This window comes from Rattus norvegicus, chromosome 3 (assembly GCF_036323735.1).
Source record: "Rattus norvegicus strain BN/NHsdMcwi chromosome 3, GRCr8, whole genome shotgun sequence".
Lineage (NCBI taxonomy): Eukaryota > Metazoa > Chordata > Mammalia > Rodentia > Muridae > Rattus > Rattus norvegicus.
In genome coordinates this window covers 128,222,214-128,236,470 of record NC_086021.1, presented here as the reverse complement: position 1 = coordinate 128,236,470, position 14,257 = coordinate 128,222,214, and the positions used below count along the sequence as shown (strand labels likewise).

At 39.4% G+C, this 14,257-nt stretch overlaps 1 protein-coding gene across 6 annotated transcripts in view; it reads left to right on the top strand.

Annotated features, from left to right (window-relative positions):
- The window catches only part of Ttbk2 (tau tubulin kinase 2), a 111,780-nt gene that overhangs the window by 20,160 nt on the left and 77,363 nt on the right, over positions 1-14,257 (top strand). For 5 of the 6 annotated variants that reach the window (XM_006234837.5, NM_001415701.1, XM_039104949.2 and 2 more), the window contains exons 2-3: positions 6,252-6,325; positions 8,643-8,778. In XM_006234837.5, coding sequence (XP_006234899.2) covers positions 6,252-6,325; positions 8,643-8,778 — 210 coding nt within the window. The remainder of the gene's footprint in view (positions 1-6,251; positions 6,326-8,642; positions 8,779-14,257) is intronic. The other variant, XM_006234835.4, reaches the window with a different exon arrangement.

Genomic DNA, 14,257 nt, shown 5'->3' with positions numbered 1-14,257 from the left:
GTGAGGGGCTTCAATCCCACTTAGAAAGAGGAAGAAAATAATCATGGGAGGCAGAGAGAGGGAGGAACCTAGGCAGGAGAAGGGAGAGGAAGGGGAAAGGGGGAACATTATCAGGTATTGGGGGAGGGGAGCAACAGCAGGGAAGCCCAGAATGAATGGAATGGTGGGAGGTGGGGGATCCTCTAGAAAGTACCAGAGACCTTGGAGGTGAGAGACTCACAGGACTCAATGGGAGTGATTTTAACTTCATCTTCCATAGATAGGCTCTCAAATGGATGGACAGGGTTATTATTTCTGACCCAGAATTGCTCTTGTCTAAAAGAACTGCAGGGACAAAAATGGGGAAGAGACTGAGGGAAAGCAAGTCCAGTGACAGGCCCAACTTGGAGTTCATCTCCTGGGGAGGCTCCCAGGCCTGACTGGTGCTATGGTGTGCTTACACACAGGAGCGAGAGATCCAACCAGCAGCTGACTGGGACAAACACACATACTTACACACAACCATTGGTCTGTAGTCAGGGATCCCAGTGGTTGAATGGGGAAGGGTGGAAGAAGGTGAAGGGTGACTCCATAGGAAGACCAGCAATCTCAACTAACCCAGAACCCCAGGAGCTCCCAGATACTGAGCCACCAACCAGGCAGCATAAGTGAGCTGGTCCAAGGTCCCAATAGATATAGCAGAGGACTGCCTGGGTTGGCCTCAGTGGGAGAAGATGTGACCAATCCTTGAGAGACTTAGGCCCCAGGGATGGGGGAGGCCTGGTGGTGAGGGGAGCATCACCTGAGAGACCGGGTGGAGGAGGAATGGGATGACGATCTGTGGGAGGGGGAACTGGTAGGGGGAACGGCTGGATTATAAATAAATAATAATTAATAATAAAAGCAAAACAAAAACGTATTCACATAATATAACTGAGTTTTTAAAGAAACTAAAACTTCCCCTACATACTATCATATCATACACATATTACCATATCATCTGTGAATAAAAATACCTTGACTTAAAAAAATTATTCAAACATGAATAGAACTGAATGAATTAAAAACTTTTGCCCCCTAGGAAGAACAACAATATCAACCAACCAGACCCCACCAGAGCTTCCAGGAACTAAACCACCACCAATGAGTACACATGGAGGAACTCATGACTCCAGCCACATATGTAGAAGAGAATGACATTGTAGGAGGAAAAGCCCTTGGTCCTGTGAAGGCTCATTTCCCCAATGTAGGGAGGGTAATGCCAGGGCATTGAGGTTGGAGCGAGTGGGTGGGAATGGGAGCATTGACTTAGAAGGGAGGGGAAAGGGGATAACATTTGAAGTGTAAATACATAAAATATCCAAGAAAAATAAAATTAAAAAACAGCTTTGCCCTTAAGAAATTTAATGTATTAAAAATTTATTCTATTTGGGGGCTACAGCAGTGGCTCAGTAGTTAAGAACACTGGTTGGTCTCTAGAGGACCTGTGTTCAATTCCCAGTACCCACATGATAGCTCACAATCATTTGTAAATCTAGTTCCAGGGGATCTGATGTCATCTCTGGCCTCCAAGGGCCCTGCACAATATGGTATGCTTACATAATAAATGCATGCTAAATACGTATACATAAAACAATGAAATAATTTTTAAAATATATAAATGACCTTGTAAATTGTGTCTGAGATTCTAAGACTGTCTATTTTTTTTTTTTTTTTGGTTCTTTTTTTCAGAGCTGGGGACCGAACCCAGGGCCTTGCGCTTCCTAGGCAAGCGCTCTACCACTGAGCTAAATCCCCAACCCCCAAGACTGTCTATTTTAAACCTAGATTTCTGTTCGTATTCAACTCTCATGTTCTCTTTTTCTGTTGCATAGATGGATGCCCTGACCTATCATTCTATATCTGTCTTTTCTTGCCTCTGATTTATATAACTATTATTTATTAATGTTATTTTAATGATACATTAATTACAGAACATAAAAAGTGCATATATAAACATATGTAGTTTTAAGATAGTTGCAAACCTAAGTGTTTAAAAACACGTCAGCATCTCAGAAGCCTGTTCCTGATCTCATATATCATCTTTACTCCAAAGGTGTCTGGTTTTTGTGATAATTATTATGTCTTTGCTTTTCCTTATATATTTGCATCTTCTTTAACATAGGTTAGGATTGTTTCTTCTTGAACTTTATATTGAAAGACTCATGTGAATTCTCTTGCCTTGTTTTGAGGCATTAGAGACTTACTCAAAATGTTCTGTATACTAGTGGAGGTTTTTTAATTTATATTTTAGCTTAGTCTTTGTGACAAATAAAATAATTCACCCAAGATATTCACATTCTAATCCAGGAATCCTATAAATAAGATACCTTAGGTGACAGAAGGGATTTTGCAGGTGTGATTAAATTTAAACCTTTGAAGCCTTTGACAAGGGAGGATTGGTTTGACTGTCAAGGTGAGTTCAATATAATTACAGGGTCCTCATACACATTATTTTTTTAAGAGATTAAGAGAAAGAGAAGAGATGGGGGAGAGGAAGATAAACAGAGGATGAGAATATAAGAGGTTGAATTATCAAGGTGCTCCAACACCCACTTTGAAAATGGAATGAAATTATGAGCCAAGGAGTTCAGGAACCTTTTAGAAGCTGGAAAGGAGAATTTTCCCATAGAGCCTCTAGAGGGAACATAGCCTTGCTTCCACAGTGGACATCTAGATTTGTGACATCCAGCACTGTAAGATGACTTGGATCATTTTTCCAGCTTCACTGGGGCACCAGTAGGAAACTAACAAGACTGTTTACCATATGAATATGCTAGAAGTTATATGTTCTCCCTGTGCTGGCCATTTAGATTGTTGCAGATAGCATGATTATGAATTGCTCCATATCCATCTTAGTGACCAAGAGTTTTTCTGGGGTACATACCTAAGAAAGGAGTTAGGATGTCCCAGAGAAGCATATCTTCAGTCATCTACAACAAAGCTGTCTCAGGTGTGCCCACAACAGTGCACAAGACCCTACATGCTTTCCTGTTGTCTCTTTGAAGTTGGACATGGTGGTGCACACCTATAATCCTAACACTTAGGAGGCTCAGGAGGAAGGATCACTATGAGATCAAGGGAAGCTTGAACTATAATAAGGTACTTCACTGAGGGGAGACTTTGGAGGGAGGTGACTAGGAGAAAAATAAATTTGTATGAAAATAACAATGAAACTCATCATTTTGTTCATGCTAATAAAAGGAAACATTAAGAAAACCTTTAATTCTAGCTGAAATAATGCCTCCATCCTATTTTATTTTATTTTTATTTTATGAAGGAATACTCAAAATGTCCTTCAGGTGATAACATACTTGGAAAGTAATTTATACTTTTTAATAGTAGATGGCATTGGTTTGTTTCTAAGCCCCTCCCCCCTTTTCTATTCTTGTTTGTTTCTTTTAGATAGGGTCTCAATGTGTATCACTGGCTGGCCTGGAACTTACAGAGATCCACTTGCCTCTGCCTCTGGTATGCTAGTTCTCTTGCAAATAATATTGGTTCTTTTTATAACTAGTCTGTCAATACAGAAACTGTTTTGTAGATAATTGTATTTGTGAGTGGGACTGTGACTGTTCCTGTAAACTAAGAAATTTACAAAATGACATATTACATGGGACTACTATTTATTGAGCACAGCGTGCCAGGTTTTGTTAGAAGTAAACACTACATACATCATTTGTTAGCATTTTAAATCCTTAGATACCATTGTTAGCCTTTTTAAAGGCAAATTTGTAGAGTATACTGTGAGTGTACAATGATCTCAGCAGTAATGGAAAAACAATGTATTCCTGTTTTTAAAGATAAGAAATGAGTCACAGAGAAGTAATACCAACCGTCTAAGTAGTCTAACCTTAACCTCTGTGTCCTGGAGCACTCTAGAGTGAGAGGACAGTAGATTCACTGCAGTGTTAGGCTAGTTTGTCAAATAAAACTTTTTATATTCGTTCATTTTCTTGCTCTGTGACTGATGCTGTCAGGGTTTCCTTACTGTGGTTGACTAAATAGGTTTGGCTCCAAGAGATTCCTATGTTTGAGTCCTTGGCACATAGGGAATGACACCACTAGCCGGTATGGCCTTGTTGAAGGAAGTGTGTCACTGTTGAAGAAGGCTTTGAGGTCCTATAATCCCAAGTCTGGCAAGAATGTCACTGTCTCCTTCTATTCCCTGTGGATCAAGATGTAGAACTCTCACATACTCCACTACCACTCCTGGATGCCTGGAAACCCTAACTAAGACACTTACTTGCTATTTTTCCTCTCAGTCATTTGCTATTTAGCAAATGTTTCAAATGATTTTTTTCAAATGATTTTTAATGTTCATTCACATTTACAAGTTGATCTTCATTTAGCATGTTCTGTCCATATTTGATTCTCTTTGGGTCTATTTTGTTCACACAGCCAGATTTAGTATCACTGTCAGAGTTTATTACCATGAGGTTTACTCCTTGTTTCAGGTCGTTAAGACCATTGCCAGAGCTGGAGGTGGTAGCACACACTTGTAATCCCAGCACTCAGGAAGCAAATGGGTCTCTGTGAGTTCCAGGACAGCCAGGGCTGTGTAAAGAGAGACTGTCTCAAAAAATAAAACAAAACAAAAGGATATTGCCAGGAAGGAAATTATTGAATAATTCTCTTGAAGAAAACAGTATTATTGCTCTGACTTATTTTATGGTATTAGTCTTAATTAAAAAATGAGTACAGCATAGTTAATTTAATTGTTTTTTTTTAAAGATTTATTTATTATATATAATAAGTACACTGTAGCTGTCTTCAGACACACCAGAAGAGGGCATCAGATCTCATTACAGATGGTTGTGAGCCACCATGTGGTTGCTGGGATTTGAACTCAGGACCTCTGGAAGAGCAGTCAGTGCTCTTAACCACTGAGCCATCTCTCCAGCCCCCAATTTAATTGTTTTTAATAGAATGTTACATAGTTTTTCACTTCTCTGTGATGTAGAATTGAAAAGGAACCTGTAATGGAGCACTTTGGGAAGCTATTGCCTCATACACTTGAAGACTGACAAATTGTTACCTACTGCTGGAGATGAGTCTGACTTTGTACTCCAGGCTGCGTTCAAGATCCTCCTGTCTCGGCTTTAGTGTGTGTTACTGTGTCCATTCAGGACTTGGGATTTTAAAACATTTATCTCACAGTGTCTGTCCGACAGCATTTTGGGTATAACTCAAGCAGTGGGGACTTCATCAGGGTAGGTTATAGGCGGTAGCCTGGATAAGCTACAGCCATGACAGGGTAAAGCAGAGTAAGGATTTAAGTTTGCTCTGATGGTGAGGGAAGGTTCTTTGTCTTGCTAGTTGCTCGATTCATAGGACAGCTCCTTGCTAGATATTGATGCCTGTTATACTTGGAATTATGTAATATTCTAGAAGCTGCTTTTGTTTTCTGCCAGGTGGTCCTGTTCATGGGGTAATAGGATGGATGCTTCATGGTAGCAAGTAAACAGGGAGAGACAAAGAAGAAATATCTTTTGCTGTGTTCTTTTAATTAGAGGCAAGAAACTAGATCCAGCTCAAAATTAAGGGAAGGAAATGGTCAGTAGCAGGAGATTGAGATAATTGGGAGATAGTTTAAAGTATCTTTATTGTTGGGTGGTGGTGGTGGTGGTTTTGGTGATCATGGTGAAGAAGTGGGAAGGAGAGGGGGAGGAGGACGAGGAGGAAACCTTTGATCCCAGTTCTCAGGAGGCAGAGGCTGGCAGATCTCAAAGTTCAAGGCTAGTCTGCAGTCTGGTATACAGAGTGAGTTCCAGGACAGCCAAGGCTATACAAAGAAAATCCCTGTTTTGACAAAAGAAAAAAAGAGGTAATTGTGTGTGTGTGTGTGTGTGTGTGTGTGTGTGTGTGTGTGTGTGTGTGTGTTTGTGCAGTGCCTAAGGAGTACAGTAGGTGTGTGTGTGTGTGTGTGTGTGTGTGTGTGTGTGCGCACGCGCACACGTGCGCGCGCTTTTGAGTGCTCATGTGTTGACCGTAAACTCTCTTTGTAGGTGTGGATGACCTTGACCTGATTCATCTTTGTCCCTGCCTTCCAAATTCAGGGATTAAGGGTGTAGGCTACCATTTCCTACTTAAACTTGATTTTCTGTTGTAACAGAAAATTATTTATATTTAAATAATATTTGCCTTCTTAAGCATTTTGAAGAAAACTGTTAAATGTTAAATGTGTTTGTTAATTATCTTTTTACCTCAAACTGGATTTTTTTCTCTCTCAGAATTGTAAAACTGGTAAGATCAAGTGCCTGTTGAAAGAGACTCACTCTTGGCTAAGAAGAGAAGTAGGAAATAGGTTGGTATTGTTTACTCTTAGGAATGAGAGGGATTGCTAGAAACTGATGTTAAATTTTTAAAAGTTACATCAATAGGGGGGTGGGAAATGTGCATTCCTGCATGCATGTGTGTTATGCACATGCCACTGCCCTTGGTGGAGGTCAGAGGACAAGTTGCAGGATGTCTTTCTATCACGTAGGTCCCAGGAATCAAACTCAAGTCATCAGGCTTGGCTGTCGCTGCAGAACTGCCTTGTTGGCTCAAAGGTCAAGTCGGTTTATTGTCCTAGACCTGATGTATTTTGGAAAATCTATATGGTCTTCATTACCCTAAGTTCTTTTTACTTTCCTTTATTTGAGGCCAAAAGAGGGCATCAGATCCCCTGGAGCTGGAATTACGATAATTGTTAGCTGCCATTTACATACTAGAAAATGAAACACACACATACTCATGTAGCCTAGGCTAGTCTTGAACTTGATATGTAACTGAGGTGCCCTTTGGCTTAGTAGATTTGAGTAGCAGACCATATGGGCAGTGAAGGCTAAAATATCTGCTTTCTGGCCCTTTACTGAAAATTTTCCTTAGTGTTATGAAGAATCATTTCATTGCTTTTTGGCTTAACTTCCTTTTTTTCCTCACTAACTCTTTTAAATAAAAGTAATTAGTGTAATTTGACACAAAAGCAGCATACCTTAATTCCTTTTTTATCTTGCTTTTTTTCTCTTCACAATATTTGGATTAAGACAACTCAATTGGTAAAGTGCTCCCGTCTCAAGCACAGGGTCTTTGTTTAATACCCAGAATCCAAATAAAAATGCTAGACATGGTGATTCTTTCTTTTAACCCCACTGCTGGGGAAGTAGAGTCAAGGATGTCAGGCTCACTGGCCAACCAGTCTAGCCTAATCAATGAGCTCTAGGCCACTGAGACTCTGTCTCAAAGGTGATGTTCCTGAGTGTCTTAGGGTGGCCATTGCTGTGAGGAAACACCATGACCAAAGCAATATGGGGAGGGAAGGGTTTACTCAGCTTACTGTTTCCTCATCACTGTTCATCATCAAAGGAAGCCAGGACAGGAACTCAAGCAAGACAGGGACCTGGAAGCAGGAGCTGATGCAGAGGGCACAGAGGGGTACTGCTTACTTGCTTGCTCCTCATGGCCTGCTCAGCCTGCCCTCTTACAGAGCCCAGGGGTGGCCCCACCCTCTCTCATCAATCACTAAGGAAATGCCCTACAGGCTTGCCTCCAGCACAATCTTATGGAAGCATTCTCTCAGTTGAGGTTTTCTCCTCTTTTGCGTCAGGCTGACAGAAGGATGACATCCAGGGTGTTTTTCTGGTCCCCATAACATGTTAAAAAAATCACTTTGATGTTTTTCTCTTCTATTTGTGGGATACATCAGAGTTTCCAAGTCTATTAGGCTGTAGTTTTTACTCTTTGTTTTCTATAGATATACTGTTCTTTTGCTGTTTTGTTTTTTTTAAATGATTGTTTTAGTGGTTTGTCACAGCCTTTTTCTGCCTACATAATTAATTCCTATGCATTTGAAGTGCATTTTGTAAGATATATGTGAGATTTTCCTGACAACTTGTTTAGTCACTAGAACCTATGTGATAAAAGAACAGAACTGACACTTGTAAGTTGTCCTCTGACTTCTACATTTGCATGTACCAGAAATGTACCAGTACACACATATGTGCATGCACACATGAAAAATGAATGAATGTATTTCATTCATTAAATGAACACTAAGTGTTGTTAGCTCTAATGATATTAACTTGTATGCTAAGCCTATTAGACTAAGTTGTTGCTGGTTCTGGTAGCAGATGCTGTGATACATATAGTTAATTGGGAGGCTGAGCTTCTGAACCACAAATTCAAAGCCATCTTAGGTTACAGAGTGAGTTCAGTAGGAGCCTGAACAATTTGAACTTGTCCTAAAATATAAAAAGGCTAAGGATTTAATGGTAAGCCCTTGCTTAACATACTCAGGGCCCTAGGTTTAAAACTGTAAAGTGTTGTAAACTGGCTACCATGCCTTTTTCTCTGGTAATATGTGTACTCGGGATAATGGTCTTTCTGGGTCAACTGCTGTTTGACCCTCATGCTTTCTCTGCTATTTCAGTTATTGTAAATGTATGCACTATGCCTTTGTGTTGGCTGATCATCTGTACTGGAAAGACCATGTGAATTACACAGTTTTTGTAATGTAGTTGTAGAGAGTCCCCTATCCTTCTAAGGAAGCAACATAATAATATATAGAATCAATAGGCTTCTTGAGGCTAGAATATTATCTGAGTTAATTAGCTCTGTTGCTTCTGTTTCTTTTGTTTTAGGTTAAATGGAAACCACCCTTGGGAGCTAGATGCTTGTGTAGCTGTTTTACCTCATCAGTGTTTTGCAATGAGTGGAGGAGGAGAGCAGCCAGATATCCTCAGTGTTGGAATCCTGGTCAAAGAAAGATGGAAAGTGGTAAGTGTAGACTGAAGAAAGGAAAAAGAGAGGTGGGGGAAGGGTGGAAGATTAACAAGCATGTGGGGTAATAAGTTTTGGTAGTATAGTAAAAAGTAACATTTTAAAGGAGTAATACTTATGTTGCTTATATGCCTAAAGCAGGAATTTTAGCTTTTATTCCTATGATTGTTGTGTTCATGCTCTAATTCTTAGACTTGTTTCATAAGTTCCAAATTTTCCTGACTTACTATAGCTATTATAAATAGAAGTATATTTGAGGAAAAAATGAATTAAAGAGTTTAAAAGTACAGTGAACTGCCTTTTCTTTGTTTTTTATTTTTAAAGCTTTATTTATTTCATATGTAAGTACACTGTAGGTGTCTTCAGACACATCAGAAGAGGGCATCGGATCCCATTACAGATGGTGTGAGCCACCATGTGGTTGCTGGGAATTGAACTCAGGACCTCTGGAAGAACCACTGCACCATTTCTCAAGCCCCCTTTTCTTTTTTTCTTCCTCAACATGTATATTGTTAGACTTAGGCAACACAGTTTCTGGTTAGGATGTTTAATCTTGTTCCTCTTCCTAGAATACTTTGAATTGTTCTTCAATCAATATGTATCTTTAAAAGAAAAGGACTTTTTTTTTTTAATGTAACCATCTACAGAGTTTTTGCTTTTGTTTTATGATATAGGCCATTAGAACCAAGGCTTTGAATAATCTAGACAATTCTATCAGTGAGACATACCCTAGAAATGTTTTTTGACGAGTGTTTTGTGAACTTTCACTAGTAGGCCTATAATGTGTTATTATGTATCTTTTTGTGATATATCTGTTGATGATCATTACCTAGGTGTATTACTTCACTAAAGATAGGAAATCAGACTACACATGGACAGACCCATGACTCTAGCTGCATATGTAGCAGAGGATGGCCTTGTTGGGCATCAATGGGAGGAGAAGCCCTTGGTCCTGCCAAGGCTGGACCCCCCAGTGTAGGGTACTGTTAGGGTGGGGAGGTGGGAAGGGGTGGGTGGATGGGTGGGGGAACACCATCATAGAAAAAAGGGGAGGAATTATGGGATGAGGGTTTATGGACAAGAAATCGAGAAAGGGGATAACATTTAAAATGTAAATAAATAAAATATCCAATAAAAAAGATAGCAAATCATTAGTATTCTATAATTCTTTAGTTTATTAACAAGTATATCTATAATGACTTATTGTCATTTACTATTTGATTACTTGGAGATACAGTTTATTTAAGAAAGCAAAATAAATGATTATTTTTTCCTTAGTTTTCTAATATCCAAATGACCACTAAGATTTTTCTGTTTAGAATGTTCATTGAATTGTGAGGGTGGGAACGCATTGTGGTTGATAGAATGCTTACCTAGCAATGAGGCTCTGGATTAGACCCAAGCACCACATAATTGTGCGGTATAGTTGGATGTCATGGCAGGATCAAATTCAAGGTGATCAATTTTGCTATATAGGGCATTAGGCCAGCCTGGGTTAGGCACCGTTGAAGTGGAGAAAGGGTAGAGGGAGGGAAGGGAAGAGAGAAGAGACAAGACACAGAGTAGAAAAAGAAGAAAAAAAATTGTGAATTTATCCCAGAGTTGGCCTATTATCTTATGCTTATAGTCCCAGTACTGAAGAGGCTGAACCAAGAGTTTCATTTCATTCATGAGTTTGAGGCTAGCCTGGACTATTGGTATGTCCTAGGTCAGCCTGGGCTATAGAGTGATACTAGCTTATGGGGGGTGGGGAGTGGGGGCGGAGAGCTGGCTCAATGGATAACAGCACTGGTTGCTCTCGCAGAGGACCCAGGTTCAGTTCCCAGCACCGACATAGTGCTGACTTATAACCATCACAACTCCAGTTGCAGAGAATCTGAAACTGTGCTGTCTTTTGACCTTTGAGGGTATCAGAAGCTTACATGGTACACATACACTCATGCAGACAAAACACTCACACACATAAAATATAAAAGTAAATAGAATGAAATGAGTCAGCTAATAAAGGCACTGTACTCCAAGCCTGAGTACCTGAGTTTCATTTCAGGATCCCACATGGTGGAAGGAGAGAACTGACTCCCATAAGTTGTCTTTTGACTACCACTTGTGCACCTTGGTATGCATTTACCCATGTGCATGCATGTTTGTACATGCACAGACACACCATTGGATGTGTTTTGTTCTTTTAGTTGTTGAGATTATTTTCATCTGATTAAGGGGACATCCATTAAGAAGCCTCTGTCTTAGTTACTTTTCTCTTCCTATGATAATAAAACACTATGACTACAGCAGCTTAGAAAATAATGCATTTAACTAGACTTACAGTTCCAGAGGATTAGAGACCATGATGGTAAAAACAAAGGCATGGTGGTTGGAACAACTGAGAGCACACATCTTGATGTGATCTGCAAGCAGGAGGCAGATAGAAGCATACTGGGAATGGAATGAGTCTTTTGAAACCTCAAAGCCCACTCCCAATGATGTATCTCCTTCAATAAGGCTGCACCTCCTAATTCTTCTCAAATTCTTCTACTAACTAGGTACCAGATATTCAAGTCTGTGAGCCTGTGGGGAACATTCTCATTCAGACCATCACATTCCACTCTTGGTCCCCATAAACTTGTGGCCATATCATTATGCAAAAATATATTTAGTCCAACTTCAAAAGTCCCCATAGTGTCTCATAGTCTCCACACCATTTTTGTTTGAAGTGTTAAGTCTCTTCTGAGACTCAAGATACTCTCTTAACTATAGCATTCTGTAAATTCAAAAAGCAAATTATATATTTAGAGTATACAGTAAAATTATAGCACAGAATATATATTACCATTCCAAGAGCTAAGGGCTCATATCTTTTTTTTTTTTTTTTTTTTTTCGGAGCTGGGAACCGAACCCAGGGCCTTGCGCTTCCTAGGCAAGCGCTCTACCACTGAGCTAAATCCCCAGCTTTTTTTTTTTTTTTTTTTTTTGGTTCTTTTTTTCGGAGCTGGGGACTGAACCCAGGGCCTTGCGCTTCCTAGGTAAGCGCTCTACCACTGAGCTAAATCCCCAGCCCCAAGGGCTCATATCTTAAAATTGGGAATGATGGCATACTTTTGAAGCCTCAAAGCCTGCCCCTGTGGTACACCTTCAGCAAGACCATACTTCCTAATCCTTCCCAAACATTTCCACCAACTGGAGATCAAGTATTCAAATATATGAGCCCATGGAGGCCTTCTCATTAAAACCACCACAGATTCTAATGGGCCTTTAATTTTATTTTGTTTTATGTCAATGTTTGCTTTTTTGAAATAAGATCTCACTGTGTAGCACAGCTGGCTTTCAGCTCAGTCCTGCTGTCCCAGCTTCAGCCTTCCAAATTCTGGAGTTACAGGTGTGAGACATAGCCACTCCTGCCTCTCGCTCCCTAACAGCCTTTTAATGGCTTTCTTGTTCTAGACCTGGAACATAATCTATGTCTAGATATGTCCTCTCACTGACTACTTATTTAAAGGACCTAATTTTTGTTTTGAATACTTATTTTTATTTAGTCTTTTGTCGACTAAAGTTTTGTTGTATGTTTTAAGTCTGTTTTAGTGTTTCCTTAAATCTATTAATAGAATAGAGACTCTTTAAGGAAAAGAAAATCTGTTAGTGGCTTTAAAATATTTTTATTACATTATACTTTGTGTGTGTGTGTGTGTGTGTGTGTGTGTGTGTGTGTGCAGTACACCTGTGGAGGATATCTTGTGGGATGCCTTTACCCAGTAACCCTGCTGGCCCCATAGCGACTTTTTTTTTGTAGTCCAGGGCCTCAAAGTATTGGAAAGTACATATTCTAACACTGAGTTATATTCATTGTCACCTTTTTTTTAAATAAAAAATGTTACTGATTAGCTAGATCAATAAATTTTGAAAAAATATTTTTACCCAATATAAAAAAAGAATCATTTATTTCATTATCATACAGGAAGAGTCTAACAGTTGGTGATTGTTTGTAAAAGTCAGGTGTATCATTTTGATGAGAGCAGTATATTAAGTACTGTGATAAAAACTGATTATACTTCAGTAAAGTGACAGCTTGATGAGGTGACACTGGCTAGTAGTATCAGCACTCAGGAACCTGGGGAAGAAGCATTGGAGTTCACGTCCAGCCTGAGCCATGTGCAGTGGTACATGCTTTTAATCCCAGCACTGGGGACACAGCAGACTGATCTCAGTGAGTTAGAGGCCACATTGGTCTACATTGGGAGCTCCAGGACAGACAGGGCTGTATAGAGAGATCCTGTCTCAAACAACAAACAGCAAACAATCAAAAAGACTGCCTGAGTTACATAGTGAGCCCTTTCTCAGAACAAACAAGATGCCTTGGATTTGCTAGTGCTCTCGTTTTTCCAATCTGATAGTTCATTTTGTAGAGAATCGTCTGTGTGTATCACTTCCAAAGATATAACCACATGTTCTATGTTTGATTTGCTGTTTTAGATATGGGAAATAGAAGTTAACAAGCTGGTTTAGGACTCTCTTGAGAACAGGCATAGAGTCTGTTTTTAATTCACATTTAAGGAAGTGGGAAAACAGATTCTATGCCTTCAGTTTTATTTTTAATTTTTGCCAGGGCTGAAGATTGAACCCAGTGCTTTGTGTATGTCCTAGACAAGTCCTCTACCATTGACTTATATCCGCAGACTCTACTTCTTGACAAGGGAGTGTCAAGGTCACATTTAATAAGAAAAGTCTTATTAAAGAGGAGAGGGATGAGAGATAGTGTAGATATTGTTAATGTATGTACCCTCAGCAGACTCTATTACCTGTGAGTTAGTTTGTTTACAGCTCAGAACAAATGAAGATATCTGAGAGCTTTGTCAAGGTTAAACAAATTATTATTCTACTATTGTTCAAATGACATTAATAAGAATATAATATAGATCCAACAGATTTTTTAAAGAAATTCTGTCATTAAAGTTCTTTTGTGTCATCAAATAATAAACTGTCAATCAAAGTTATAAAAACATACCCTTAGTGCTTATTAGATGTTTTGTTTGTTTGCTTTGAAGCAGTCTTACTTTGTCTTGTTTGTTTCTCAATGCTGGGCTTAGGTGATCCTCCCAGCCTCATCTCTCAGCACAGTCTAGTTTTTAAGTTTACATTAGGTTTTATTTCATGGACAGCATACAGAGAATCGCAAGTAGCAGCTAGAGCCCCACAAAGAATAGCACATTTGACTATATAGTTCTGGAACCTGGTTCCATTCTGCTCTCACACTGTAGTTCCTTATCTTACTACCCTCTCATCACCAAACAATTTAAACTAACTGTGGCTTGAGCATGCAAAGCAAACACTGTAATTAAGCTCTAATTATATAGTTAGGACTTTGCCAAGCACTATGTAAAGAAATAAGTTAAGTGGCCTCTCTGAAGACGCCTTCTGTATAGTGAGGCAAGACATTGGCAATGGAGAGTTAAGCAAACATGAAGCTGTATGTGCTGCACATTCC